At 47.8% G+C, this 25,994-nt stretch overlaps 9 protein-coding genes across 9 annotated transcripts; 5 read left to right on the top strand and 4 right to left on the bottom strand.

The window, feature by feature from the left end:
- Positions 1 to 104: 104 nt before the first annotated feature.
- EV420DRAFT_1571463 (NMDA receptor-regulated protein 1-domain-containing protein) lies at positions 105 to 3,515 on the bottom strand. The gene is made up of 14 exons (XM_060474321.1): positions 3,309 to 3,515; positions 3,066 to 3,259; positions 2,811 to 3,014; positions 2,602 to 2,758; positions 2,426 to 2,515; positions 1,781 to 2,370; positions 1,595 to 1,726; positions 1,468 to 1,547; positions 1,333 to 1,412; positions 1,107 to 1,187; positions 860 to 1,057; positions 712 to 810; positions 410 to 654; positions 105 to 361 (listed from the first exon to the last, which is right to left on the bottom strand). Exons 1-14 carry the CDS (start codon positions 3,460 to 3,462, stop codon positions 173 to 175), a joined length of 2,493 nt encoding a protein of 830 aa, XP_060325683.1. The 5' UTR covers positions 3,463 to 3,515; the 3' UTR covers positions 105 to 172.
- Positions 3,516 to 3,616: 101 nt separating this feature from the next.
- Positions 3,617 to 8,470, top strand: EV420DRAFT_1716847 (armadillo-type protein; the record flags this gene model as incomplete). Its single annotated transcript, XM_060479707.1, has 25 exons — positions 3,617 to 3,751; positions 3,801 to 4,241; positions 4,294 to 4,329; positions 4,385 to 4,736; positions 4,784 to 4,932; positions 4,984 to 5,048; positions 5,096 to 5,182; positions 5,236 to 5,427; positions 5,478 to 5,526; positions 5,580 to 5,663; positions 5,717 to 5,851; positions 5,904 to 6,247; positions 6,301 to 6,421; positions 6,487 to 6,654; positions 6,705 to 6,910; positions 6,961 to 7,081; positions 7,136 to 7,270; positions 7,316 to 7,358; positions 7,408 to 7,513; positions 7,566 to 7,680; positions 7,732 to 7,878; positions 7,936 to 8,010; positions 8,063 to 8,130; positions 8,199 to 8,364; positions 8,417 to 8,470. The coding sequence occupies 25 exons, from the start codon at positions 3,617 to 3,619 to the stop codon at positions 8,468 to 8,470; spliced, it is 3,594 nt and encodes a 1,197-aa protein (XP_060325682.1).
- A 1,208-nt stretch (positions 8,471 to 9,678) lies between these two features.
- Positions 9,679 to 11,616, top strand: EV420DRAFT_1571445 (phosphatidylserine decarboxylase). The gene is made up of 2 exons (XM_060474320.1): positions 9,679 to 10,363; positions 10,422 to 11,616. Exons 1-2 carry the CDS (start codon positions 10,133 to 10,135, stop codon positions 11,499 to 11,501), a joined length of 1,311 nt encoding a protein of 436 aa, XP_060325681.1. The 5' UTR covers positions 9,679 to 10,132; the 3' UTR covers positions 11,502 to 11,616.
- EV420DRAFT_1716837 (GPCR fungal pheromone mating factor) lies at positions 11,594 to 12,685 on the bottom strand (the record flags this gene model as incomplete). The annotated part of the gene is made up of 5 exons (XM_060479706.1): positions 11,594 to 12,140; positions 12,188 to 12,313; positions 12,368 to 12,434; positions 12,498 to 12,552; positions 12,648 to 12,685. The coding sequence occupies 5 exons, from the start codon at positions 12,683 to 12,685 to the stop codon at positions 11,944 to 11,946; spliced, it is 483 nt and encodes a 160-aa protein (XP_060325680.1). The 3' UTR covers positions 11,594 to 11,943.
- Positions 12,686 to 12,875: 190 nt separating this feature from the next.
- On the bottom strand, positions 12,876 to 13,174 carry EV420DRAFT_1571444 (uncharacterized protein; the record flags this gene model as incomplete). Its single annotated transcript, XM_060474319.1, is given in 2 exon segments — positions 12,876 to 13,080; positions 13,091 to 13,174. 2 exon segments carry the CDS (start codon positions 13,169 to 13,171, stop codon positions 12,931 to 12,933), a joined length of 231 nt encoding a protein of 76 aa, XP_060325679.1. The 3' UTR covers positions 12,876 to 12,930.
- A 1,262-nt stretch (positions 13,175 to 14,436) lies between these two features.
- EV420DRAFT_1751487 (uncharacterized protein) lies at positions 14,437 to 16,208 on the top strand. Its single transcript, XM_060480370.1, has 8 exons — positions 14,437 to 14,588; positions 14,641 to 14,727; positions 14,786 to 14,932; positions 15,122 to 15,260; positions 15,287 to 15,449; positions 15,580 to 15,627; positions 15,686 to 15,798; positions 15,844 to 16,208. Exons 3-8 carry the CDS (start codon positions 14,843 to 14,845, stop codon positions 16,008 to 16,010), a joined length of 720 nt encoding a protein of 239 aa, XP_060325678.1. The 5' UTR covers positions 14,437 to 14,588; positions 14,641 to 14,727; positions 14,786 to 14,842; the 3' UTR covers positions 16,011 to 16,208.
- A 1,695-nt stretch (positions 16,209 to 17,903) lies between these two features.
- Positions 17,904 to 19,711, top strand: EV420DRAFT_1571416 (phosphatidylserine decarboxylase). Its single transcript, XM_060474318.1, has 3 exons — positions 17,904 to 18,373; positions 18,527 to 19,117; positions 19,139 to 19,711. Exons 1-3 carry the CDS (start codon positions 18,233 to 18,235, stop codon positions 19,604 to 19,606), a joined length of 1,200 nt encoding a protein of 399 aa, XP_060325677.1. The 5' UTR covers positions 17,904 to 18,232; the 3' UTR covers positions 19,607 to 19,711.
- A 768-nt stretch (positions 19,712 to 20,479) lies between these two features.
- Positions 20,480 to 22,287, bottom strand: EV420DRAFT_914055 (uncharacterized protein). The gene has a single exon (XM_060483967.1). It carries the CDS (start codon positions 22,268 to 22,270, stop codon positions 20,744 to 20,746), a length of 1,527 nt encoding a protein of 508 aa, XP_060325676.1. The 5' UTR covers positions 22,271 to 22,287; the 3' UTR covers positions 20,480 to 20,743.
- Positions 22,288 to 23,662: 1,375 nt separating this feature from the next.
- EV420DRAFT_1716801 (aspartic peptidase domain-containing protein) lies at positions 23,663 to 25,421 on the top strand (the record flags this gene model as incomplete). The annotated part of the gene is made up of 6 exons (XM_060479705.1): positions 23,663 to 23,724; positions 23,778 to 23,849; positions 23,899 to 24,124; positions 24,189 to 24,277; positions 24,325 to 24,828; positions 24,887 to 25,421. 6 exons carry the CDS (start codon positions 23,663 to 23,665, stop codon positions 25,014 to 25,016), a joined length of 1,083 nt encoding a protein of 360 aa, XP_060325675.1. The 3' UTR covers positions 25,017 to 25,421.
- Positions 25,422 to 25,994: the final 573 nt, after the last annotated feature.

Below are 25,994 nucleotides of genomic sequence, written 5' to 3'. Positions count from 1 at the left end.
CAACCTGACTTATGAAGTAGGTTAAAGTGATCTTCGAAAAGGCAAAACGACTTTCAAGCGGAATCAAAGACATCTTGAAGAGATTGAACTGTCTCAATCCAAACGGAACTATATCGATATAAATTATTGGATGGTCGACGTCTAGACAGTCTACATCAATCAATTCTATAGATCAAACTTCCGCCTCCACTTCGTCGGGATACCCGATAGCAACGTTCAAAGCCTGCTTTACCAATAGCGCTTGCTCCTCTGACGACTTGAAAACCGTCGACAGCTCAAAATTTCCATCACATGCAATTCGGAACTCTTCTGCGCGTTGCGAACCAAGGGACTTGAGGTACGACAATATTGCTTGTGACGACTGTACTAAGTTAGCTCAGTCCTTCGTAAGACGGTGAATGAAGCATACCTCAAGGTCAAGTTTCGCATCTGGACCTAATGCAGAGAAAAGGACATTTTCGACCTCATCAAGAGGAGCTTGGAGCATTTGTGAGACCTTGGCGACTGCAAGGATAGCCTGCTGTGAAGAAGGATGTCGTTGGAGGTATTGTGAATTGAACGTTTCCAGCGATATTTCCTCGGGTAGAAGCTCCAAGAGGGCCTCCTTGAAAAGGGGTCCAATTGGTGCCGGAGGTTCTTGAGGAAGAGTGGCCGCTGATGATAGACACATAAGACGTTCATATCGAAATGATGAGATACGAATGTACATACCCGTTTGTTGGAAATGTGCAAAACGGATATGCAGCTCGGGATTTTCGGCGTCAATCGAACACGCATGTTTCAGGGCTTTAGTGGCTTGTAGAAGCTTTTCTGTACTATGGTCAGTCTCAATGTAACACGCCTAGGCTAACATACTCACTGCGCCTAATCGCAACGTCATAAACTGCTATCCAAACGTCGATATTTTCCGGAGCCAAGGTGGTGAGCGGATGTAGGAACTTGGCAGCACGTTCTAAAGGATCGCTGCATCCTAATAGTTTGATGCCGTCGGCATCGTCGTCTTTGGGAGCGGCTGGTTCTAGGCCCTTGTCCTCATTAGCAGACTGCTGACTATTACCTAGGAAACCCGTTAATATATCAGAATTGGCGCGAATACCTTCGCCTACCCTTTTTGGAGTCATCCTGAACTTTCTGTGCCGCTTTCTTTGCCTTTTTCTTTGCCTTCTTTTCGGCATCTGTGAGTTGACCTGTTGATCCATGAGACGCGCATGCGGATTATGACAAGTTTTAGCAAACCAGAAGACGCCAACGAAGCTGCTATTGAAGGATCATCATGGACAGCAACGAATATCTATACTTCGGATGAGTGGCATATAGAAACAGAGATGAAACCTCGCCGAACTTTGCTTGCAGATACAGCCGCTTTTACGTAGGCCGGATGTGACCTTAATCTGTCTTCCCACGCAAGCAGACTGTGATGACAACGTCAAGACATGGAACGGCGGCCTATTCTTTAGGAAGACGTACTTGAGATAGATGTTTATTGTGAACTTGCGCATCGAGTAACCGTGGAAATCATACTGGTCGTCCTCTATCTCATCAAAGATCTATTACAGTTGTAAGCAGTGTTTGGCGAGTAAGGGAAATTGCATACTTTCTGTATGGCAGTATATTTTTTGAGGGCCAAATTAATCTTGCCAATGCGATTCTGAGCATCAGCTTCTTCGATGAGATATAACAGCGACTGCATGTCTTCAAGGTCTGCTCCAGGGCTTGCGGCGTCTTTCTAGTTGCAACTCAAGTCAATCGCCGTTCAAATATGAATACGAACGTTTCGCACCTTCGTGAAGAGTCCTAGCAGAGCACTGGCTTCGTCCACAAGACCTGCACGAAGTCGGTATTTGGCACTTTTGGTATTCAAGAAACGGTCCTGGCCATCCAACAACCGTGCCTCTTCTACTGACCGTGCGGCACCTAACAAGTCTCCGGCACGTTTGAGAACTCTAGCTCTACATGTGTATAACTCTGGCAGCGTTGGTGTGTGCTTGAGTGCCTCATCCAAGATTTCAAGGGCCTGCTTGAACTGCCCAAGGTAGGAGAAATGCTGCGCCTGGAAATACAGTATCCACAGGTATGTTGTGGGCTGTGAAGTGAATGTTGATGATGAAGGTGCCGCAGAATCCGGCGCATTTTCTGCTCGGATCTCTTCGAGCAGCGCCTGGATTTGCCCCAATTTGATGGGATCTTTGTATAACAGTTTGATGTCGGCGAAGAGAGAAGGGATGCCTTTAGTGAAACCTGAAAGAAGGTATGGTTTTGCTAAATCTTTGAAGCGATCTCCGGACGCGAAGGACAGTGCTAGTCGGCGTGGGGCATTCGCTCGAGGGATTTGTGAGGAGATATCACGCAAAACGGCAAGTGACGCCTCATCTGTGATATCGTAATTCAGATTAACGAGATCAATGAACCGGTGAAACACGCGTACCGCTATCAATTCCTTGACTGGCAAGATAACCATGATAGTAATTAGTGCAATCTGGGTTGTGATCAATGAGGACACGCCACGCATGTTCTGCTTCATCAGGATTTGAGCTTGGAGAGTAGGCGTGCTGTGGTGGCGTTTAGAGGGACACATCAGGCGACTGAAATATGCCAGCAGACCTCTGGCTTCCATAATGGCAGTTTTGTCTACGATTACACGCGATTTAGAGTTGACGTCGAGTAAGGAGAGGGCTTCAGTGAACTCTCCAAGGTCTTCAAGTAACCGGACATGATACATCGTTGTCTCCGAGTGCTCAATGTCGTAATCGGGGACGTTCTAGTAGACAGTAAGCACTACTATATCGGAGAAATCGGCCACAGCAAAATACCTTCAGAGTTCTTTCGTACTGCTCTAACACCTTTTTGGCCTCGAGGAGATTCCCGCTGAGGTGATATGCGACGGCGAGGGACACCCAGTTTTGGCGGACGGTAGGACGAAGCCGAAGCAATATGTGTCGCGTTTCAACGAGCCCATCATATAGCCGAAGCTGCGTTTGCAGGTGGGCGGCATCCCGAAGAATATTCAAGTTTTCCTAATTACGCAAACTGTGGTTACATTCCGTCTCCATGGCTTCGCAACGCACCTTGTCGAACCGGAGGGCCTGAGTATACGATTTCAGAGCCTCCTCGTAGTTTTTCTCTCCCTTCTGAATGAGACCGAAGACATGCCAGCATATGTGCGAAGTAAGATCGAGACGGACGCCCTTTTTGACGAGATCAATGCCTTCCTCCCGTCGGCCCATGTGAGTGAGAATGAGGCCCTTCATACACATTGTCTCTGCACAGTAATAAATACTATGAGAGGCCCTAGGACCCGCAACACTCACCGCCGTGCTCCGGAAATTTCCTCAATATCTGATCAGCCGTTTTGAGGCCTTTTTTGAGCTGCCGAGCCTCGTACATGGTAAGAACTTCCTTGAAGAGAGATGCCTCCTTCAACGGCAGTGCCCTCTTGGGCGGTATTCCGAGGATTCTAGACATGGCCGGTGGTCGTGTAAGGTAGAGGTAGCTGTAGAGATGACAAAATTGCCCGGTGCCGGCGGCGAGCTCGAAGGAAAACAAGACCAAAACAACGCGTGCAACAACCGTGACTTGCAGCTCATTGCTCTTTCCCACATCTTCATTTTCTCCCGTCATGGTCGCGCAAACCCGCCACGGCGGCCAGACATCTCCTGGGAAGCTCGCGTTCAAGGAAAAGCTCGTCACGAAAGGCACGACGACCGACAGCTCTCCTCAAAAAGCTGAAGAATTTACACGAGGAGCTCAGCGTGTTGGACCAAGACCGGGTTGACACGAAGTCACTTGACAGTGTTCGCAAGGAGCTCATTCTCAATTCGATACTACATCACAAGGACAAGGGTGTCAAGGCGTACGCTGCTTGCTGTCTGGCTGATATCCTTGGCCTGTATGCACCAGAAGCACCGTACACGGTCGCGGAGCTTGTCGATATATTTCAGTTCATCTTCCAGCAACTCAAATCCGGCCTCAAGGGAACAGAAGATACCTACTACAATCAGTACTTCCACGTCCTCGAGTCCTTGTCAACTGTCAAGAGCGTCGTCCTCGTTTGTGACCTCCCAAATGCCGATGACATGATGAAACACATCTTTAGCGACTTTTTCATCATTGTTCGACGCGACTTTTCTAAACAGACAGAGAGTTTTATGGGAGATATTCTTACCGCGCTCATTGACGAATGCCACACCTTGAATGCACCCGTCCTTGAAATACTTATGGCTCAGTTCATGGATAAGAACGCGGTGTGTGTTCTGGTATCGTCAGTCCTACAATTCTTGACGTCTTTTCTTCTAGCAACCTGATCAGCCAGCATACCGTTTAGTAGTGCAAGTATGCAATCAGACAGCCGACAAGCTGCAACGACATGTGTCCATGTATTTCACAGGACATCATCGTAGCCAACTCTGGGGACGAAGAATTGAAGGAAGTCCGTAAAGCTCACGAGCTTGTCAAGAGGATACATCTGGCATGTCCCACACTTCTTCACAGTGTGATACCACAGTTGGAGGAAGAGCTGCGGGCAGAGGATGTTCAGCTCCGTTCCATTGCCACGCAAGTCCTTGGGGAAATGTTTGCTGATAAGGGTGGGTACGATCTCTCCAAGAAATATCCAACAACATGGAGGGTGTGGTTGGTTAGGACCAACGACCGGTCAGTCTCCGTCAGACTGAAGGCCTTGGAATCGTCACGAGCCATCATATCCGGAGGATACCCTGAGATGAGAGAAGCGGTGCAAGGTGCGCTTCAACAGCTACCCTCAATCAGTCCTATTAATTCTATTTAGAGTGCCTCCAAACGAAACTTTTGGACCCCGATGAGAAAGTGCGCGCGGCTGTCTGCAAAATATACGGTCAACTAGACTATGAGACAGCCGCTCATCACGTTACAGAGGAACAGCTCCGCGCTGTAGCCCAGCGTGCCGTTGACAAAAAGGTTCGGAAGTTTTGTGAATTCAACGGGCGAACTCTGCTCATCTTCTTTCAGCAAATTGTACGAACTGAGGCTTTGAAGAGTCTTGGTAAGCTCTATGATCTCGCTTACCCTCAAATGTACGACTCTGCTGTCGAGTTCCTTTCTTGAAGCTGATGAATTTCAGTGAGATCAATGACCCCATTGCTATCTCCAATTTCTCGTGGATACCGAATGCTCTATTGCCTTTGCTAGGCATGAACCAGGAAACCAGGTAAGACACATGACATCTATTTGTCTGTCTTTTCTGAATGCAGTTATTTTCAGACCTGCAGTCGAGCAAGCACTTGCTGATTACATACTGCCTCTGCCTCGATCTTTGCCGCTGGATAAGGGTAAATCTAGTGACAGTGAAGTCGATGAGGCTCTCTGGACGGACAGACTTCTCAACACAATGAAGTTCCTCGTTGAAGCGCGTTCTGTCAATGGCCTTCTGGCCTTCACGAATTTGAAGTCACCGTGCGTACTATGTTGTTACTCTCTGCCCAATATACTAATGCTTCGCGTAGTCAGCAAGCCCAAGTACAAGCTTTCATAGATGCATGTATCCAGAATAATGTACGTACTCCAATTTCAAAATGTTGCAGCTTCAGTGAACGGATGCGTTCCAGAACGGCATCATCGACGGCGACAAAGAAACGACCGAAAAGGGTCAAAAGCGACTTGACCCGACGTGTCCGACAGCTCGCCGGTATGTTTTTTTAGTCAGGGCGTTCAGGAGTACATCCATGCTGATGCAATGACTTAGCCCTTGTATCCTGATTCATCAAAAGCTGCTGACGACCTCTACGGTTTTGCTAAGCTGAATGACCAGACAGCGTACAAACTTCTAAAGAAATGTATAGATCCTCAAACAGACCTCAAAACACTTGTCAAGCGAAGGGTAAGTCAATACTCGGGTTGACGGTCATGCAATCTGCTAACATAGCTCTTAGAGCGAGTTTCTGAAAAAAATTGTAGATACCTCTCCTGGTATCGTGTCTACGATGTCTATCCTCCTACGGCGGGTAACATACCACGTCGTTAATCAGTCCTCTGTTCCTACGCTCCTGAAACGCCTGGAAAATGGCCGTGGAAGAGAAGCAAGTGTGACCGCTGATCATATACACACGCTGATGAGATATATCTCCAAATACCGGCCAGCTATCTACAAGTCCCACGTCAGCGCCCTGGTGAAAGCTATTTCGGATGAGGAGGCACCGCCTTTGTTGGTTTCGTCGGCTCTTCAAGCGCTATCTAGTGTGATTCGATGGGACGAAGATCTGGCACCCAAAGACTCGTGAGCAGATTGGTCGCATTTCGTTTGTCTTCAGACTGAAAGCTTGTAAAAAGCCGTACCATAGATCGCATCACTCGATATGCCACGGGTACTGGTTGGAAGCAGGCGAAATTTGCCGCCCGAATACTTGCTTCTTGTGCTCGTCAGAGCGAGACTTGTACTGAAGTGGTTGAGGTACGTTTCCATTCATCGATCTGATGTTTATTTTTTATTTATTTATTTGATCGAAATCCGTTTAGTCAATAGCCGACGGATTAGCCGAGGCATCTCCTGAGCTCTTGGTAGCACACATAGCTGCCCTTGCACAGTTTGCACTACTAGCGCCGGATGCCTTTGAGTCCAAAAGCGACGTAATAACGGAATTTTTAGTGAAGAAGCTTCTTATGATACCCCAACTACCGGATCCAGTCAGTGACCTGTAAACGTCGTCAAGCGTTTGGCTCAATCTCTTATACAGGATGATGATACAGAAGAGGAATGGGTGGAGGATGATGTTATGCCCGATATTCTTCGAGCCAAAATCCTTGCCTTGAAGGTGTTCAAGAATCGCAGTCTGGCATACGCCGACTCGGATAAAGGCCTGATGGTGTCGGGACCGCCGCTTAAGATCTTCAAACAGCTAGTTGAGGCGAACGGTGCACTTTCTTCCGACGTCGCAGAAGAGTAGGTTGATTTCATGTACCTTGCGATGTGTCATGCTCATGCATTTTTAGCCCCAAATTCATGGCACGGCTGCGTTTACAGGCGGCAGTTTCGCTGCTACAATTGTCGACTGTCCAGAAATACGAAGCGTCGGTTGCAACGGCCTTTACTCGATTGACATTAGTTATTCAGGTTTGTTAGCCAATCAGCAGATGAGTCCTTATCATGATTGATCATAACGATTAGGATTCCTGCTACAACGTTCGCTTTAACTTCTTGCGAAAGCTCATCATTTTGCTGTACTCACGGCGTATACCGATCACTTTCAATATCGTACCATTTCTGACGGTTCATGATCCCGAAGAAGATATCAAATCGACCGTACGTTCAGTCTACATGCGGAGTATTGTGCTGACTTGTTCACAGGCGACATCATACATAACCTCGGCCATTCGAACGCTGCCGGCCAGTTAGTCACTTTCTCTCGGGTATATCTCCCCCTTGACCGTGTTTTGTAGATGTGCGGGTGCATTATTTTGACATGAACATCATTCGACTGATGCATCTGCTCGCGCATCATCCCGACATTTCAATGGCCCCCGAGGACTTGCAAGATATCGGCAAGTGAGTTAAACTTGATGTTTCCCTTCGCGTTCATCATTCATCGTCTTCTTAGATATCTCAAGTATTTCGCCGATCAAGTAGTCCAAGCCGAAAACGTTTCCCTCATCTATCATTATGCTCTCAAAGGAAAGACCGTCAGAGATCTTGAGTCTGAAAAATACAGTCATGTAATGTTGCGGATATCGGGCCCGAGATTGACACTGATCTTTTTTTTTCAGAATTTCTACGTAATATGTGAACTGGCGCAAGAGATCATCAAAGCTCGGGCACAACATTATTCATGGAGTATCCCAAGTTATCCCGGAAAAATCAAACTTCCATCGGACATCTTGCGTCCTCATGCAAACCCTGAAGATGCCAACAAAGTTAGGTCACAAGCTTATTTATTGATCTGGAGAAGGGCTCTTACGTTCTTGTTACAGACAGCGAACACTGTTTATTTGCCGAAAGAAGTGGCGAAATGGGCGGCCGACTTGTACAAGTCTGTCCCTACAGCGGTTAGTTAGCTTCTGGATTCTAGCGTTGCACATGTTCTTACGAACCGTCCAGGAGAAAAAGGAGCGGAGAGTTTCTGCGAAACGTAAAGCTCCTGCCACTAATGGGAATGGACATGCAAGGTACGCTTTCATATATTGTATGATATCCCAGTATTCCCACTTGTCTTTTTCGCAGGCGAACGAGGAAGAAGCGTCGATCTGATGATGAATCCGACGAGCCCGACGAGTCGGAAAGCTTCGAGTGATGTCGAAATGGCCGATGTTACGGGCCCAATAGAAGAATCTGACGACGACGAAGACGACAATGAATCTGGGGAAGAGGTTCTAGGCCGGGGTGCTCGAAGTCGCGCCAAGGTAAGACTCAAGCGCGGCTGTCCTATATGTTACTGACCATCTACCTCTGTAGAGGAAAGCTGCACGGAGGGCGAGAAGTACCAAGAAGCGCGCATCTGATGGTTGAGAGCTAGTTCGTGTATCTTTATTATTCCTTTTCTTTCTGCTCTGTTGTATTTTTGTGCGTGCATTTTTGCTTACTTGATCTGTTACAGCTTTATTATTTCATCTTGTTCACTCGCACTTTTTGTACTTACTTATAATGCTGACTGATGTATGACCGCTATGATTTGCACGTTTGTAGAGCCAGCTGTTATTCGGTATGTCTCGTGATGAACATTATCGACGGCGATGTATTGGAGACGGCATGACCACAAATGAGGGGTCATTGAGAGGTTGGGGTTGGATATTACGTATCGACGAGTCCACTTGGAAGTACAGCCTTGACATATGCCTCTTCCATTCATTTCGGCGGCGTCCTTCAGTTTCACGCACCGGTTGCTTGGCGCCTCGATTAGCCTGAAAAGCCACTGGCAGCAGTTAGCGTCTCCTATGTGTGATATTCACAGGAGTGTGGGCGTATCCCACTTATACGAGTAATAAGGCCCACACTATGCAGCTACCATGTTCTAATGACTTTCCTTGCAGTACGTCTTTATACAGCTCAGTGATTGGTCGAATCGACTGAAGCTTAGCTCCGCTTTTTAGGCGACCTGGCTTATTACTCTCTGCTACTTTCTTACTCACCATCCCTGGATGGAGAACGTCAATCGACAAATATCGTAACGCTTCCGGCAACCATGCTATTGTCAAAACGATCCATTCCGTGAAAGCTGGTGGCCTTAGGCAGGTTGACACGAGACAGGACCTAAATGGGAGCAGATGCCTGCGTGTAGTACAAATGCTGGGCCAAATGAGAACGCAAAAAAGTGACAAAAGTAGGACTCAGGGATTACACCGTATAAGCTAGGCCGAGCCCGCTAGTAGCTAATGCAAGCCTTTTCTCAGTATCTTGCCCGCAGCCAACTCACAGTTCAGTAGCTTTTCATTTCATAAGCTGGGAACCCTCCACGACAAACTCCGAAGGTTTCTTCCGGTGAACTTGGACCTCCGGTCGTGTTGGCAGGACTTCTGTCAGCTATAGGATGAGACTCAATACTATTACGATTCAAGTGCGTATACGGGTGCACTTCAAACGACATAAGACCTCCATCGTATTGTATGTTGCACAACAGCTGACCATGCTAGCTGTCGTTGTACTAAGTATTTTTTAGGTCAATTCGACCAGGAGCATAATTACTCAAATTTAGGAGAGGAAGCGCTCCTTCCGAGTTCCAAGTTTTCTCATGGACGAATTGGAAGATTTCCAACCATTTGTCGAATATATTAACTGGAAGGATAATCAGGAAACGTTCTTATAATGGCATTTGCACAATAATCGTGGCACTAGGTAGGCAGGGCTCATGACATAACCTACCGAACATGTTATACTAATTATATAGATGTGTCGTGCATTCATCCTGTATTACCTGGTGCTCCATTGACGGCGATTCCATACTATCCCAGGTCCAAACTTCACCGACCAACCTACCATTGATATCGTGTCCACATGACAAAATCTATTTCTTCGATGGTCACCTACTCTGTATAAAAAGGGGACCATATCCTCTGCATCGACATCAGAACTCACTCTGGTATCACCCATTACATCTCGAGAACAAAGACATTCTGTACGCTGTTCTCGCCCCGTATTTCGAGCATACTCGCTGACGTCTTCTTGTCCAGGACAATGTCACAGCATCGGAAGACAACTCTGACTCGCTACGGTGGATGGCTCCCAGCAAATCCTGCGATTCACAAGAGCTTCATCCGACATGCCATTCAGCTCAGCGCGCCTAGACACAGGACCAGGGCCGCCCATACCGAGCCTGTCGCAAACTTCCAAGCTGCTATCAATGCCGATCCTGAGATGGTCGACTTGTGGAATCAGATTTTCCTGCAAGCCTCTACGGAAAACCAGGTACATTTCTATCCCTACTACTTGCCGCCTCCTCACAGTAACTCGTTTCTATACTCAGATCACAAGCTTTGACCAGTTGCTTTACTTGTTGGATGAAATTATTGTCGGGCCGCCGAAGTTCCACATCGCCACGGACGAGGCCGGCAACGTCATTGGGGAACCTATCGGTGTCCCTATGTATCTCCTCTTCGACCTCCTTAGCAACACCGGTGCAGCCTATGACCTCTTTCGCAAGCAGGCATTCAACGTTGCCCTGAAGGACTTGTTGGATGCTTGGGGCACGTACCTCACGACTCCCGACTCCAACAAGTCGCTCACCGATGACGATGAGGGTTGGTTCGGCTCTGTCGGCCTAGAGAGTCTTGAGGCCGAGGGTCGCGGCGAGTTCAACGCGACCTACGTGTGTCCTGATCCTAATGCAGTCAACCGTGGCTTCACCTCTTGGGACCATTTCTTCACCCGTGAGATTCAAGCCCAAGCTCGCCCCATCGACTTCCCCGAGAACAAAACTCTCATCCACAGCGCCTGCGAGTCCACCGTGTATCGTATCCGGACCGGTGTCAAAGATCACGACCAGTTCTGGCTCAAGGGCCAGGCTTACTCCATCTACGATATGCTCTACCGCGACGCCGCCGCGGCTCAGTCCTTCGTCGGTGGAACGGTCTATCAGGCATTCCTCAGCCCGCAGGACTATCATCGCTGGCGTTGCCCCATTGACGGTACCATCACCCGTGCAGAGGTCGTTCCAGGAACTTACTATGCCGTCATCCCCGACGCTGGAGCTGAAGTCGGTGATCCCGATCTCCAGCCCGGCGATCCCCACGGAGCCCTCATTCGCTCTCAGGCATGGCTCACCCACTCCTCCACTCGTGCCATCATCTACATCCAAGCTGACAACCCAGTCATTGGACTCGTCGCCTTCATCGGTGTTGGAATGGCAGAGGTGTCGACTTGTACGGTTTCCGTTAAGAGTGGACAGAAGGTCTCGACTGGTGATGAGCTCGGAATGTTCCACTTTGGTGGCTCGTCCCATGCGCTCATCTTTGGTCCCCAGGTCAAGGTCACTTTTGCGGATCACGTCATAGTCGACCAGCACCTCAAGGTGAACTCGATCATAGCGCAGGCCAGCAAGGCGTAAGTAGAGCAGGTGGTTGAATACGTATAATGTTTGTACGTCAATTTCCCATATGACTAGCTTGAATGTACTAGTATCGCTGTTTGTCTTGAATGTATGACGACCATATGCTGTTGCATTTCTTCGTTTCATGAGACGTCTGGCCTGTGAGACTGCAGTATGACCGCAACGACTTCATTGGATCAACATCATCGGCATGCTAAGCATACATAGGTGTGAGACAGCGTCGCCGAGTGAAGCTGGTGGCCCAGAATCAAAAGCGTCTTGCCACTAGAACTCCTGGGATCTTTCGAGAACAGGCTACTAGTACAGTTATTTAAGTAGCATACATAACAAATAACCAAAGTGGATACGGAGACGAACGCAGATAGAGGTAATTGGGATGCATCCCAGCTTACGAACTTGAAGAATGGCGAGGGCATAACCAGCCATAGTGGGTGTTAGCTCAGCTCACCCAGGGGTGGATCTCCCCCCGGTTGATATTGGTATAGAGGCCATAGCCGGAAATTGTATTCACGAACAACTCGATAGAGGCTAGAGCCATAAGGCGGAAATACCGGTTGGCGGTCAAAGAAGAATTGGAAGAAAGGAACTGGTTGAATTGGAGCCGATGGAGAAGGAAAGAACGGATGGTGAAAACTGCTGGGGAATTAACTCCAGTTGATAATGTGAAAAGAAGATAGACGTACAACAGAAAATGGAGCAGATAAGAAGCGAAACGTAAACCAAGGGGTACGCAGGTGCGGTGTTGTAGGCCACGACGGTGCATCCGACGTCTTCAAGAAGGTCGTAACAATGTCCGTTGACGATATAGTCTTAACTTCGCATTAGCGACCTCTATAAAATGAAAGGGAAAGGTCACAGCTCACGAAGTGGGAGTTCAAGGAGAGGCAGGCCCACTTCAATAGCCAGATCGATGAATATATCTCGTCGTTTCTGGCAAAAAAAAGCAGCTTAACATGAAATGTTGAAAGAACAAAAAAAAAAAAGAGAGCATACATCTTGGCGCGTAATAGACACTGTTTGACAAGCAGAAATTTTATACAGGCGACGGCTGATACAGAGAGACGCCGCGGGAATAGCCACTGAGGCGGCGATGTTAATTCTTGTTGCCAAGGTTTAATTTCGTCCGTTCAATGTACGCCACACTCAATGAAAAGAGCACACAGGCACCCAATCAACGACATTACAGTTATTTACCGGTCAATGAAACAGCAAAACTGGATATTTACTGTAGGTTCCAATTGGTTGGGAATTTTGACTAGGTTTGAATGTAAGAATGTGTAATACTATACAACAATAAGATACAGTAAAAAAAAGATGCTCAAAGGTGCGAGTACAAGTCCGTTTTCACAGCATTATTGTGGCGTGGGTATTCTAGGCTATTTTGAGTCATTGAAACAGTCTGGCCCATATACCCAAACCTCATTAGTCAGCTACTCGGAATCGCTCGAGTGCTATAGAAAAGTGAGATCTCCTTTCCAGTCTCTCTCTGATATACAGCCTCAAAATCTTTGCAGATTTTTCTTGCACCTTTCCGAGGAGCACCAGGTAGTTTGACAAGCTCATTCTTGTATGCAATCATTTGCAATGACTGCCTTTTCCATTAGCTGGTCATGGCATTTGTGAGCAATCTGACACTTTTTCAAGTTTGATTTGGCATGTCCAGGCATAGTAAAAAATTGAACAAGAGGAGAAATAAAGTTTGGAGGCAGCAGGGCAATAATGGACGCATTGGACTGTCAGACTGTCCATCAAAGGTGATGGCTTGGCAGAACCGCACTTTTATTTATGCCCTAGACTCCTCAGATAATGGCCGCTTGGTCTCAAACCTGTCACACAGGTTCTTCAGAAGGTCATTAACATTATTGAGGCCTTTGTGGGTGATTACATTCAGATGGAGGACACACATTTCCAGGTCAGATTTTGAGTTCATGAGAAAATAGATATTTTTAGAACAGAAGCCTCAATTTCTCGGGAATATTATTCATGTCACATATGAAGAATCACTGCAGAACATGAAGATACAATACACATCAGCAATGTAATACAAGTTGATGATGAAGGATGAAGGGAGGGAGAGCAAGAGGCTAAGTGTTTCATTGAACCATGGTGTTGCAATGACCGGTAAATAACTGTGTTATGCCATACAATACTATTCAAGAAGACATTCAAGAGCGCCAGTGCCGTTCATATCACGAAGAGGCACGTCCCCGAATTACAGGCCTGGAGATGCCATGGGAGAGGAATCAGTACGAGGACGAATGCGATAAAAGTGTTGGAAAACGGGGTATCGGTTCGTTCCCAGTGTCACATGCACGGTAGCAAGCCAATAGTATTGCGCTTGGCTGAGCTCTGCAAACGCATGAGGATCTATGCTAAAGTACCTACTTTTATACTAAATGTACTTTTACTAGAACTTTCCACGCTTTTCCTCAGACTTCTTCCTTAATAAGCAGACTCGGCATGATGCCGGATTGCCAAATCCCAACAAAAAGAAATGTTGGAATCCTCGGTGTTGCACAGGGTAGACTCCTGGCTGGTAAGGCCAGTTGATATGAACTTGTTATTCCTAGGCTCCTACAGAGCCTGTATTTATACTACTTCGCAATGTAATCTAGAATGTACTACAACTTTCTACTAGTCTCGTGCTTACTCAGCAACTCTCGGCATGATGCCGGATTGCTCCTTCTAGAACTTTCCGGCAAAATCCCAACAAGAAAGAACTGGGAAGGCGGGATACTCGGACAGCTCAGGCCTAAGGCCTGAATGCTTACGCGTAGGTTTAGCAAAGATGAGAAGAAGAGAAGTGTGTCTACAGAGCATCGGGTGAAATGATAAGTGATTTACAAGTGGAGACAAGTTTAAAGACGTATATCGAAGATAATGCATACACAATGTCGAGACTCGAGACCGGGATTTGCCAGAACGAGCGGCCCGTCAAGGTGTGTGACCAAGGTCACACCTGCAGTGTGAAGAGGTGCCGACAACGGATTTGAACGCCATGCAAGGCGGTACACGGTGACGGTGACGCTAGATGGGTAGCACGACGATCGAAATAACGGATTAGCGAGAAGTTAAGGTATCGAAGTAAGGATGTGCCGTTTTCTTGTTAGACTTGCTGTTAACCTTGAATTTGAAGGACGCAAACACGTCGGCAAGTATGGAGTGACGCCCTCAATCTGTGTACACTGGCAAGGGTGATATTGTGATCATCAAGCAACTAAAGGTACGTGGTTGCAGCGTTGAGACTAACTTGCTTGCTCACAACTGGTATCCGCTGACAGGTGATCCTTGCCATTGGAAATCGGGGCTGCCTTGCGACGGTGACGAAATCGACTACCATGCTAGAGGTATACGGCGATGGCGGCAGACGAGGAGTACGATATTTGACCTTGAATGAGCAGATTAGCGGGGAGGTGACTGTGATCAAGGTAAGGGCACGCTGTTCTCTCGTTGGATTTGTGACTAACTTTGAGTATGAAGCACGCAAAAGATATGCCCATAACGTGTAGTCAGAAAGAAGTGCTGGTTCGGATTGTTGGTGGTAAGTTGATTTTTTCAATTTTCTTACGCCGGCTAAGTGTCGTTCAAGAATGATAGTCTCTGTACCTTACACGTAGGGCTTAAACACTTGCCAATTGCAATGGGCGTACAACGGTGTCGTTCTCCCAGTAGGAGTGCACGACGGTAACTGCCACTACTCGGTGACCGACTCTGATTGTTTGTGTACTGTCAATCTCGCAAGCTTTGGTCTCCCAAGTGAGACCGGAGAGATTTGAGTCTAGACATAACTCGCAACGGCTGCTGTTACACTGAACGTTATGAGGCCCATGTCATCACGCGACTTGTTCAACTGGATGCCCGCCTCCGTAAAGCAAAGCAAGCGTACTTGATGGCCTACGTTGCCTCACGGTTGATGGCGATGTATTGGAGACGCCATGACCACAGGTGAGGGGCCATTGGGACGTTGGGGTTGGATATTACGTATCGACGAGTCCACTTCGAAGCACAGTCTTCAGTTTCACGCATCGGTTGCTTAGAACGTATATCTGCTGGATCCTCCGTCGTTCCGACACAGCAAAATGAACAGGATCTACACAGTATCAGCCTTCGGAAGCTCGGACAGGTGCGATGGTACTTACCCTCTTACCTCACTGTTGCCACGATCTGATCTTTTGCAGCAGATGCTCTCCTTGGCCGTCCGCAATCCGAAATGCCAAAGAAACCGGAGGGGACAGATGTCGAACACCATATGGAGGACTCGTTGATGGCTTTGTACCCTTTCTTCCCGACACCAGTACTGCCTCCCTAACTTTCCCCCGACGACTCTGACGGCCACTAGAATTGGGGGGGCTTCAAGTGCCGTACTACTACTACCTCAATCACATGACCAGCAGCAACTACGTGTCGTCTTTGACTCTTTCTCCTCTTCTTTGCTTGTTGAAGGCTGCTGAGCCTCTTCACCGCACACAGAAGAAAGAAGGCATCGCGCACCTCTGCATCTTATAGCCCTAGTATATTGTCCTTCTTGCTGCTCCCCACATCATTCATGTTGCTACACTGGCGACGCTCTGGGAACTTATTGTCGCATCGGACACGAGTGCTTACACTGCAATTATCTCACTGCGATATCTTTCCTTTACGTTTCTGTTCAGGAGCACCGACGACTAAATCTACTTGCTTCCTTCCTTCCTTCCTTCTGCTGACTGTTTATATACTTTGGCGGGCGGATGTGATCCGACAATAAAGTGTAATGCCGGCGCCAGTTTCGGTGTAAACATGGTAATCCCCGGTATGTAAGCCGTCTCTTATTACCATCTTCGTGTTTTTTCATGTTTCCTCCACTCGGCAGCAAGAGACACGAAGGTACATATGTTTTCCTTCAACAAACAAGTAAGAACAATGTTCGGGAGCAGAAAAAGCATGGAGAGCAGATGCACATACGATAATAGTGTATGCGGAGGTAAAAAGTGATGTTTGAGTTCGGGGAGCACTCAGTCCCGGTGTTTTTTTCTTTCTTTCTTTTGCAACTCTGCATTTCATTAACCGCCACAAGTATGCTAACTACTACTAAGACACGATGGAGGTACAGGTCCTCAGGCACTCTCGTGCCCTCTTGTTCCAGTCCCTCCGTTCATTCATCTGATTTCCTCAGGTGATTCGACGTATGATGCGGAGTAGAGTAACGAATTTTAAAGTCAGTCCTAGGGTGACGGAGAGGGAAGAGTCTCCGATGTAGTCGGAGGAGTGCCAAGAGCATATCAAAGTGGGGTGGCTGTAAGTATTGTGTATGGAATAAGGGGTGTCATAGGGATGGGTATCTATTCAGCGAGATATCAGGAGCCAGAACGGCGGGTATTGGAAGAGAAACGGGTATCTCTGTTTGTCATGGATTCACCATTACTTACTCATGAGTTCAGCTGACCAACCAATGCAATGCTCACCTACCGGCTCACCAAAAGGACTTGAGGACTCGGACTGGCCACGCTTGCGATGGACGGGCAAGGAATCCAATGAAGACCTGCCTCAATTATCTGAAAAGCCAGCGTAGCATTTCCTATGCGTGATACTCCCAGAAATGTGAGTGTAACTCACTTATATGAGTAATAAGGCCCACACCATGCAGTTAACATGTTCTAATTACTTTTCCTTGCGGTACATTGTTGTACAACTCAGTGATTGGTCGAATCGACTGAAGCTTAGCTCCGTTTCTTAGGCGACCTGGTTTATTACTCTCCACTGGTTTATTGCTCGCCATCCTGGATGGAGAACGTCAATCGACAACCATCGTAACTCGTTTGAACAATGGTTTCTAGCAATCATGCTTTGTCAAAAAGATCCATCCCTGAAAGCTGGTGGCCTTAAGCAGGCCGTTGACACGAAGCAGGACCTAAACGAGAGCAGATGCTCGCGCGTAGCACAAATGCCGAGCCACGGAATGCAAAAAGTAGGATTCGGGATTACCATTGTATCCCTCACCATTTCTTCCGGTAAACTTGGACTTCCGGCCGTGGTGGCAGGACTTCTGAGGAACACAAGAACTTTGTCAGCCATAGAATGACTCGGAGACTCAATAGTATTACGATTCAAGTGCGTATATGATGTGCGCTTCAAACGTCGTATGATCTCCATCGTATTCTATGTTGCACAACAGCTGACCATGCAAGCTGTCATAGTACTAAGCATCTTTTAGGTCAATTCGACCAGGAGCTTAATTATTCAAATTTGTGAGACAAAGCGCTACTTCCGAGTCCCAAGTTTTTCTCATGGACGGATTGGAAGATTTCCGACCATTCGTCAAATATAGTAACCGGAGGGACAATTAGGAAACGTTCTTATCTTGACATTTGCACGAGAATTGTGGCACTAGGCGGGCGGGCTCCGAGCAGGCTCATGACATTAGACATAACCCACCGAGCATTTTATACTAACTATAGATGTGTTTTGCATTCATCTTGCATTACTACCTGGACTTCTACTATTGACGGCGATTCCATATCCCGAGTTTAAACTCCACCAACTTCAACCTACCATTGATATCGTGTCCACATGACAAAATCTGTTTCTTGGATGGTCGCCTACCTTCTGTATAAAAAGGGGACCATATCCTCTGCATCGACATCAGAACTCACTCTGGTATCACATACTACATCTCGAGAACAAATACATTCTGTACGCTGTTCTCGCCCCGTTCTTCGAGCATACCCGCTGACGTCTTCTTGTCCAGGACAATGTCGCAGCCTCCGAAGACATCTTTGACCCGCTACGGTGGATGGCTCCCAGTCAATCCTGCGATTATCACGAGCTTCGTCCAGAATCTCATTCAGGTCAGCGCGCCTAAACGCAGGGCTAGGGCCGCCCATACCGAGCCTGTCGCAAACTTCCAAGCTGCTATCAATGCCTGATCCTGAGATGGTCGACTTGTGGAATCAGATTTTCCTGCAGGCTTCTACGGAAAACAACTGGTACGATTTCTATCCCTGCGACATGCTGGCCTCCTCACAGTAACTCATTTTGATACTCAGATCACAGACTTTGACCAGTTGCTCTACTTGATGGACGAAATTATTGTCGCGCCGCCGAGGTTCTATATGGCGAGGGACGACGCAGGCAACATCATTGGGGAACCTATTGGTGTCCCCATGTATCTCCTCTTCGACCTCCTTAGCAACACCGGTGCAGCCTATGACCTCTTTCGCAAGCAGGCATTCAATGCTGCCCTGAAGGACTTGTTGGACGCCTGGGGCACGTACCTCAAGACCCCAGACTCCAACAAGACACTCACCGATGACGATGAGGGTTGGTTCGGCACTATCGCCTTAAAGAGTCTCGAGGACAAGGATCGCGGCGACTTCAACGCGACCTACGTGTGTCCTGATCCTAATGCAGTCAACCGTGGCTTCACCTCTTGGGACGAATTCTTTACCCGCGAGGTTCAAGCCGACGCTCGCCTCGTCGACTTCCCCGAGGACAAGACTCTCATCCACAGCGCCTGTGAGTCCACCGTGTATCGCATCCAGACTGGTGTCAAAGATCACGACCAGTTCTGGCTCAAGGGCCAGGCTTACTCCGTCTACGATATGCTCTACCGCGATGCCACTGCGGCTCAGTCCTTCGTCGGCGGAACCGTCTATTAGGCATTCCTCAGCCCACAGGACTATCACCGCTGGCGTTGCCCCATCGACGGTACCATCACCTGTGCAGAGGTCGTTCCAGGAACCTACTATGCCATCATCCCCGACACTGGAGCTGAAGTCGGTGACCCCGACCTCCAGCCCGGTGACCCCCACGGTGCCCTCATTCGCTCTCAGGCGTGGCTCACTCACTCCTCCACTCGTGCCATCATCTACATCCAATCCGACAACCCAGTCATTGGACTCGTCGCCTTCATCGGTGTTGGAATGGCAGAGGTATCGACTTGCGAGGTTACCGTTCAGAGTGGACAGAAGGTCTCGACTGGTGACGAGCTCGGGGCATTCCACTTTGGTGGCTCGTCCCATGCGCTCATCTTTGGTCCCCAGGTCAAGGTCACTTTTGCGGATCACGTCATAGTCGACCAGCACCTCAAGGTGAACTCGATCATAGCCCAAGCCAGCAAGGCGTAAGGAGGGCAGGTGATTGAATGCTTGTAATGTTTGTACACGAATTTCCCATATGACGAGCTTGAATGTTCTAGTATCACTGTTTGTCAATGTATGACGACCGAATGCCATCGTATTTCTTCGTTTCATGAGACGTCTGGCCTGTGAGGCTGCCGTATGACCGGAATGACTTGATTGGATCAACATCACCGACATGGATAGAGAGTAATTGGGATACATCCCAGCTTACGAACTTGAAGAATGGCGAGGGTATTGCCTTCCTTCCAGCTCCGTCGTAGCTAACGAAGTATTGGTGACCTGAAAATGCCCGAATGCTCTTGTTACGGTTTAACAACCCTTCATGACGCTAAGGTAAACGGTACTGCTCACCAGGCACTCGTGTCGCTGGATATCGCCGGGACGAGCTGGCAATCATCGTCGTCCAGTCGACTGCATCGTTCTTAGGGCGATCTACATCGCATTGCTTCACTGGATTGGTATTCGGTGCTCCTGTCCGAATAACAGCAATCCGGGATGAGTGTAATCACATAAATTGAGTGAAATTAGCACCGATTTCTCTGTCGCTGATGTTAGGCATTAATAGAGGGATGCTGTCGTCAGAAGCGACGTGGTTCGCATACCAAGGCGAGCCGTATTTTGGTGGTTTATCGAAAGACGGAACCTGAAAAAGTTGGGAACTAGAAGGTGAATACGAACTGGAGGCTAATTTTCGAAGTGGTACCGAAACCCTATACTCGCGGAGTTAGCATCGAAATCAACTTGACTGAACTTGACTGAAGCAGAGTGCTGATTTTCCGTTCCTTACCGAGAGCTGGTCCTTTTTGTTCTTCCGTTCATCTAACACCATCTCAGAGACTGAGAGCTACTAGATGTCTGGTTTGAGATGTATCCAATTTTCGTAGACCTTAGAATAACATTGATATTATTATCGGTGAAGCAATGATATAACAGTAGGGGTAGCAATGGATCTTACAAATGCGAATTTCATTAAAGGCCGGCGAAGTTACTGTAGTACTACTTCTCCGATCCCATGTATGTGTGTTTTACTTGCTGTGAAAATGATCAACCGGAAGGAGAAAGACAGTAGGAATCATCAACTCACCGGAAGTCTGAAGGCGACCTTCACCTGTTATATCAAGGTCAGCCCCAAGAGAGCAGCAAATGGTCTCGACAGAGCGGATCCCACTCTTCGACCCGCATATCCCAGTCGCCCCCACAGAGAGCTCGAATATCTGCTATCAGTATGTCCTCATACTCCTTGTCCTGAAACTGCACCTCAATCTCTTTCAGCCATCCTACATCACAGCGGGGAAGCAGGTCGGACGAGACCGACGACAGGTCCTTTGAGGGCCGTGATATACATAGAGCAAGATAGCTCAGGTTCGGTATGACTAATGAAGGTTCGAAGGTCCGGGAAGCATCGTTCAGTCTTGAACCAAGCTCGAATTTGAGGCGAGAGAGGGTGGAACATGCTTCTGATGAGAGGATTTGCCTGATTGTGGATGACAACTGCTGAGACGCAGTTATCGCCTTGCTGCCAATGGTCAAGCTCTGACGACGGCATCTAGATCGATCGAGGAAATGGACGAGACATTCTGTTCTAGACGATGCCCTTTGTGGGATCCCATTGATAGCCAAACTGTTGAGAAGAGGTGCGATTAGGAAGTTGAGAATGTCCACATAATCAACATGGAGGTGACGCAGTTGAGTTATAACCATCGGCATCTCCTCAGGGACTGACAAGTACCTAAGGTGACATGTCATCAGCTTAGGAAGCTGGGAAAGGAGTTGTAAATCTTCTGAACAAGTGATACACCCGGAATAATGAGTTATCCCAGACGGTAACCCTATTTGATGGATTCCTTCGGTTCGAAAGGTTCCTTGCCATAGCTGTGGGGCATTCAAGAGGATGTTCGTGCGATAATCACGGCGGGGGAGGCCAAGGATATCTATTTCAATTGTCTGCAGGACAGGAAGGCGCGATATCGATTCTAGGTAGTGCAAATAATGCGTGTGGATGTAGAGAATTAGGTTCTTCCAACGTTGGCAGGATTGGATGAGTAACGACATGATTTCCCCAATTTTTGACGGTTTGTTACTGGGAAGAAAGACCCTCAGATTGAGAAGATGTTCGCCAGTGTTATCGAGATAGGTTTGCAATATATCGGGAGCATGCTTGGAGAAAGGGGCCTTCACAATGATCTTCTGAGCCCAGGACGCAGGAGACAAGTGCAACGTTTTCCTCCAAAGCCCACAAACACGGCCTAGAACCCAAAGCAGCCTAGATACATCTAGGCCATCCCCGTGAAATTCTGATGCGAGAATGTAGTCCTCTTTTGCTTTCGGCCACCAAAAGGTACAAACGAAATGGAAGATTTCGGTAAGTACATCTCGGGGTAGACGACGGATGGGGGCATAGATCGACTTGCGATTTTCAAGGGTGACTAGGACTGCACATCGGCGCAATTGGATCTCTTGAAACTGAGCATCATACGAGGATAACAGCTGCTCCAACTGAATAATTTCGGCGTTGATAGATGCCTGGTCAGGGTCAAGCAACGGCCATTCCCCGCGTAGAATTTGTACGACAAGACCTTTCGAGTTCCGAATAGTTTTGAGATTTTGTAGCTGAAGGTCAGAAGAAAGGACACAGCTCCTGCACGACATGAAGGGAGAAGGCAAGAATTGCACGTGGTCTAAACTTTGTTCGTGTTTCCCTCGGACTCCTATCGACCGAACTGAACTCTCCGAGTCCCAGAAGCGCTCATACCGCTCCTGTTGCTCACTCGCAACCTCAGGTATATCATAATCTATCACCCTGAAATTATTGCCCGGTCATCTGTTCCGCGCAACGTACTTCTCCGTGCACCAGAAGAAATTCGATCTCGAGTCTCGACGCAGAGTCCCATCTCATTATCTTGAACACCAAATTTTCAGCAGACCTTGCTTCCAGGATCAGAAACCACGAGAGCAAGCGCCTTCGATGAGAGGGAAGTTCCGCGAGCAGCTCCATTGCGACAAATTATAAGAGCCTGAGGTTAGACACCATTTGTCGCCTTGTTGCTCTTCTTTTCAATTTTTTCCCATTTATCTCTGAACCAGATATCTCAAACACGGCGTATTGTGTGATAATCACGCTCGTGGATACGCCAGCTCAATGACAGCCGTTCTCTCGCTACAGGAAAATAATGGCGATCTCTAGCGACTTGTCCCTTCGTGTATCTGTGGCATAATATCCAACTCCCGCGGACAGTCAGCCTAGCTTCGGTTATGTTTTTTGAAGTCTGTCTCGTCTAAGCAGGACGCTCGAAACACCTGGTTTTGAATCGGATACATTCATGCTTCTTTAAAAGCATCATCTTGCTACAGACCTTCAAGGTAGGAGCTTTTGTTGATGACGGATACTGGCTCGTGGCTCAAGATATACCTAGATCCATCAGGCTGACGCGACCTTCTGCTGTATCGTCCGATTCTGAAGAGCCATGTTTGTCGGGCTTATGCATAGGATGGCTATCTTTCCTCCAGTTCACGGCTGTCTTTCTGGCACTAAAAACCTACTCTCGCGGAGGGGTCTGATGCTAGTTAGCATGGAGTTCGACTTTCTCAAGACACAACTTGTCATAGTGATGCTATACTTAATAAAATACTCGACATGCCACTGTCTACGACCTCTTTTCTCTCAGCGACACACCCGCAATCACCGTCTATATGATCCTCGAACTTTATGGAGACTCTCGTAAACCATATGGCATAGGATGCAAAGCATACTGCCGGTAAGTAATTTATTCGCTATATTGTGTCTGTCGTACTCAAAGTGTATCCAGATACGTGTTACCACGGCCGGATAAGCGTGTCGCCCATATTTTCATCGTGACATGGCCGGCCACACACCACTTTCTCTGCTTGAATATTGATGGCCATGAATCGCCTCCAAACGAAAATCTGTACCGAAAGAAAATCGGAATTTCCGAGGACCAGCAAATAACCCGTGAGGTCGCAGAGGGAAAGCACGCGGAAAACGGTATAAAATGGCCATTATGACAAAAGCCTTTCTTCACAATGACTCTTATCTTTACGCTGTGGCTGCTACTGGGCTTAGGCCGTGCTTTCTGTCAATTAAGGTGCGAAACAACACGGTCATTATTAGACAAAACTTTTCTTATGAGCAGAACAGCTCACACGGACCTACTACCTTCAATGTGCCCATCAGTCGTACTGAGAGTGGCTATCGAACGGTCACCCTTTCGTAAGCTTTTACTGGTACGGGACGTAGACTCGAGTTCATTGTATCCTAGGTTGGGTACACCTCCCCAAGAATTCAATCTCTGGCTTGACACAGGCTCGGATCCTACATGTGTCCTGAGCCAGTCGTGCATAGAACCGTGCTCGATTTCAGATGCTAAACGTACGGCTTATATTCCATCTGAGTCCTCGACCAATAATGCCACGGGAGAGACGCTCCACGTTGACTACCTCGGGGGTGCCGTCGCTGGGTGTGTTTCTCTTTGGATGATCAGCACTGTGCCTACTTGGAAGATAGCACAATCTTCACTGACGCATTGTCCATTGTGAACACGCCGACCAGAGCGTCCACACGAGCCCTCCTTTCGGCTATTCCAATCGGGCATGGCTTGATGCGGACGGGATGCTTGGCTTGGCTTTCCCTCGTGTAGAGTACGTTTGACATTCACTCGAGACGAGATTTATTCACAGCGGTGTAGAGAGCCCGTCCACGCTTCCTTCCTTGAGAGCCTCTTCCACCCCGAAATCCTCGAAGCGCACGAATTCGCCATTTATACAGGACAATACCTGTCTCCAAACAACGGTGTCGTCCGATTTGGCGGCCACAACACGGAGTACAACAGCACGGACGTTACCTATTTCAACATCCAGCGATACATAGACGATAATAATGCAATCATCTATTGGACGACCTATATCAACCGTGTTGACTTCAATTTGAATGTGGACGGGGCCACGCACAGTAACACCGTATTCGTGGAGAACTTTGCGGTTTGGGATACTGGCTCATCACATATAACGGTGCCAGAGACTTACATTTACACCTTCATCCAGGAGGGCGGTCGTCCATTATGCGAAGATGTTCGCAAACTGGACTTCAAAATGACTATCATCCTCCCGGAGGGCACGATTACCGTCCGCCCTGCAGACCTGATTGTACCTGGGTTTACGGAGGAGCAGTATTGCTGGCCTTTGTTCGAGCCGTAAGGAACCCTTCGTTTTGTGCGGTTCTCTGGTATATTGATTGTCGGGCTTTCCTAGGTCTTCTAGCGGTAGGTGGATCATCGGTATGGACCTTATTCGCAATTTTTACACGGTATGGGATCTGGGTGGCTGGGATATACGGTCAGACGAGCTGCAACCGCGGCTAGGAAATGCCAATATACACTAGTCGGGTGGTTCGCACTGATTCCTCATAGTGATGACGATGATTATTGCTTTCTTTCCGTCGTTTCGTCTGCAATGCGTGTATGCTTGCAGATTCTAGTAGAAGATGATCGGTCTGCTTTCTGCTCCCCTATTCGCATATCCTCAACCTCGTGTTTAATGCACGTAGCTTCATATGTCTTAGTTGAGCTCTGTATACTCACACTCAAATATAGGTTCCTCGTTCTATTGAATGTGATCAGAGCCACCTCGTTATCTCTCGTTGCCTAGAAAAACGTGTCCGCATTCCTAGTCGAATCGTTGGCTTGTGCCACGGCATCGTGTCCCTAACTCTCGTGCGCCTGTCTTTGGTGTTACGCCGTACCCAAGACATTATGAGAGGCGCATTGTCCATCCGCATTCCACCGAATTTGATGGGACCTCAAATCCACCAATACATATCAAGAAAGATCATAACAAATGACTTGCTTGGAGTGAACCGATGACGATGTTCCGATTGTGTAAAGAGGTTCAACAAAGCTCGAAACAGTTCACTGTCCTTTGAACTCTATTTTTTCCCCTTCCCCTTATACTTTTTTGGTCTATAAAGCCGCTTCCGTAACGATAAATGCTTAGACACCTTGAGAATGAACAAGTACCTAAACGCCCGCCTGGATATTAGGGATATCTTTACAACACAAGTGTGTTTAGAGGCTTGATTCCTTGCCGTATAGTCTAGGAACCAATACATTCTGTTAAGCATTTTCATTACACATGTTGAATGGTGTACCAGCTGGGAATATGCTCAGCATCACGAGCCCGGAAACTCTAGATGCGTGGTAACCTCCATATAAAATCAATTTATATCATTAACTCGCATTCTTAGCCATACCGGGCCGGTTATACACTTCGGGAGCGCTTCGGCCGATCTCTCTGGATTCGAACCACTAATGCAGCGCTTCATACGTCCACCTTTTCTGCAGACATCGAACATAGCGAAGCT

This window comes from Desarmillaria tabescens (assembly GCF_030435595.1).
Source record: "Desarmillaria tabescens strain CCBAS 213 chromosome Unknown EV420scaffold_48, whole genome shotgun sequence".
In the NCBI taxonomy this organism is placed as follows: Eukaryota; Fungi; Basidiomycota; class Agaricomycetes; order Agaricales; family Physalacriaceae; genus Desarmillaria; species Desarmillaria tabescens.
The sequence above is the reverse complement of the archived record's forward strand: the minus strand, read 5'-3'. Positions and strand labels throughout refer to the sequence as shown.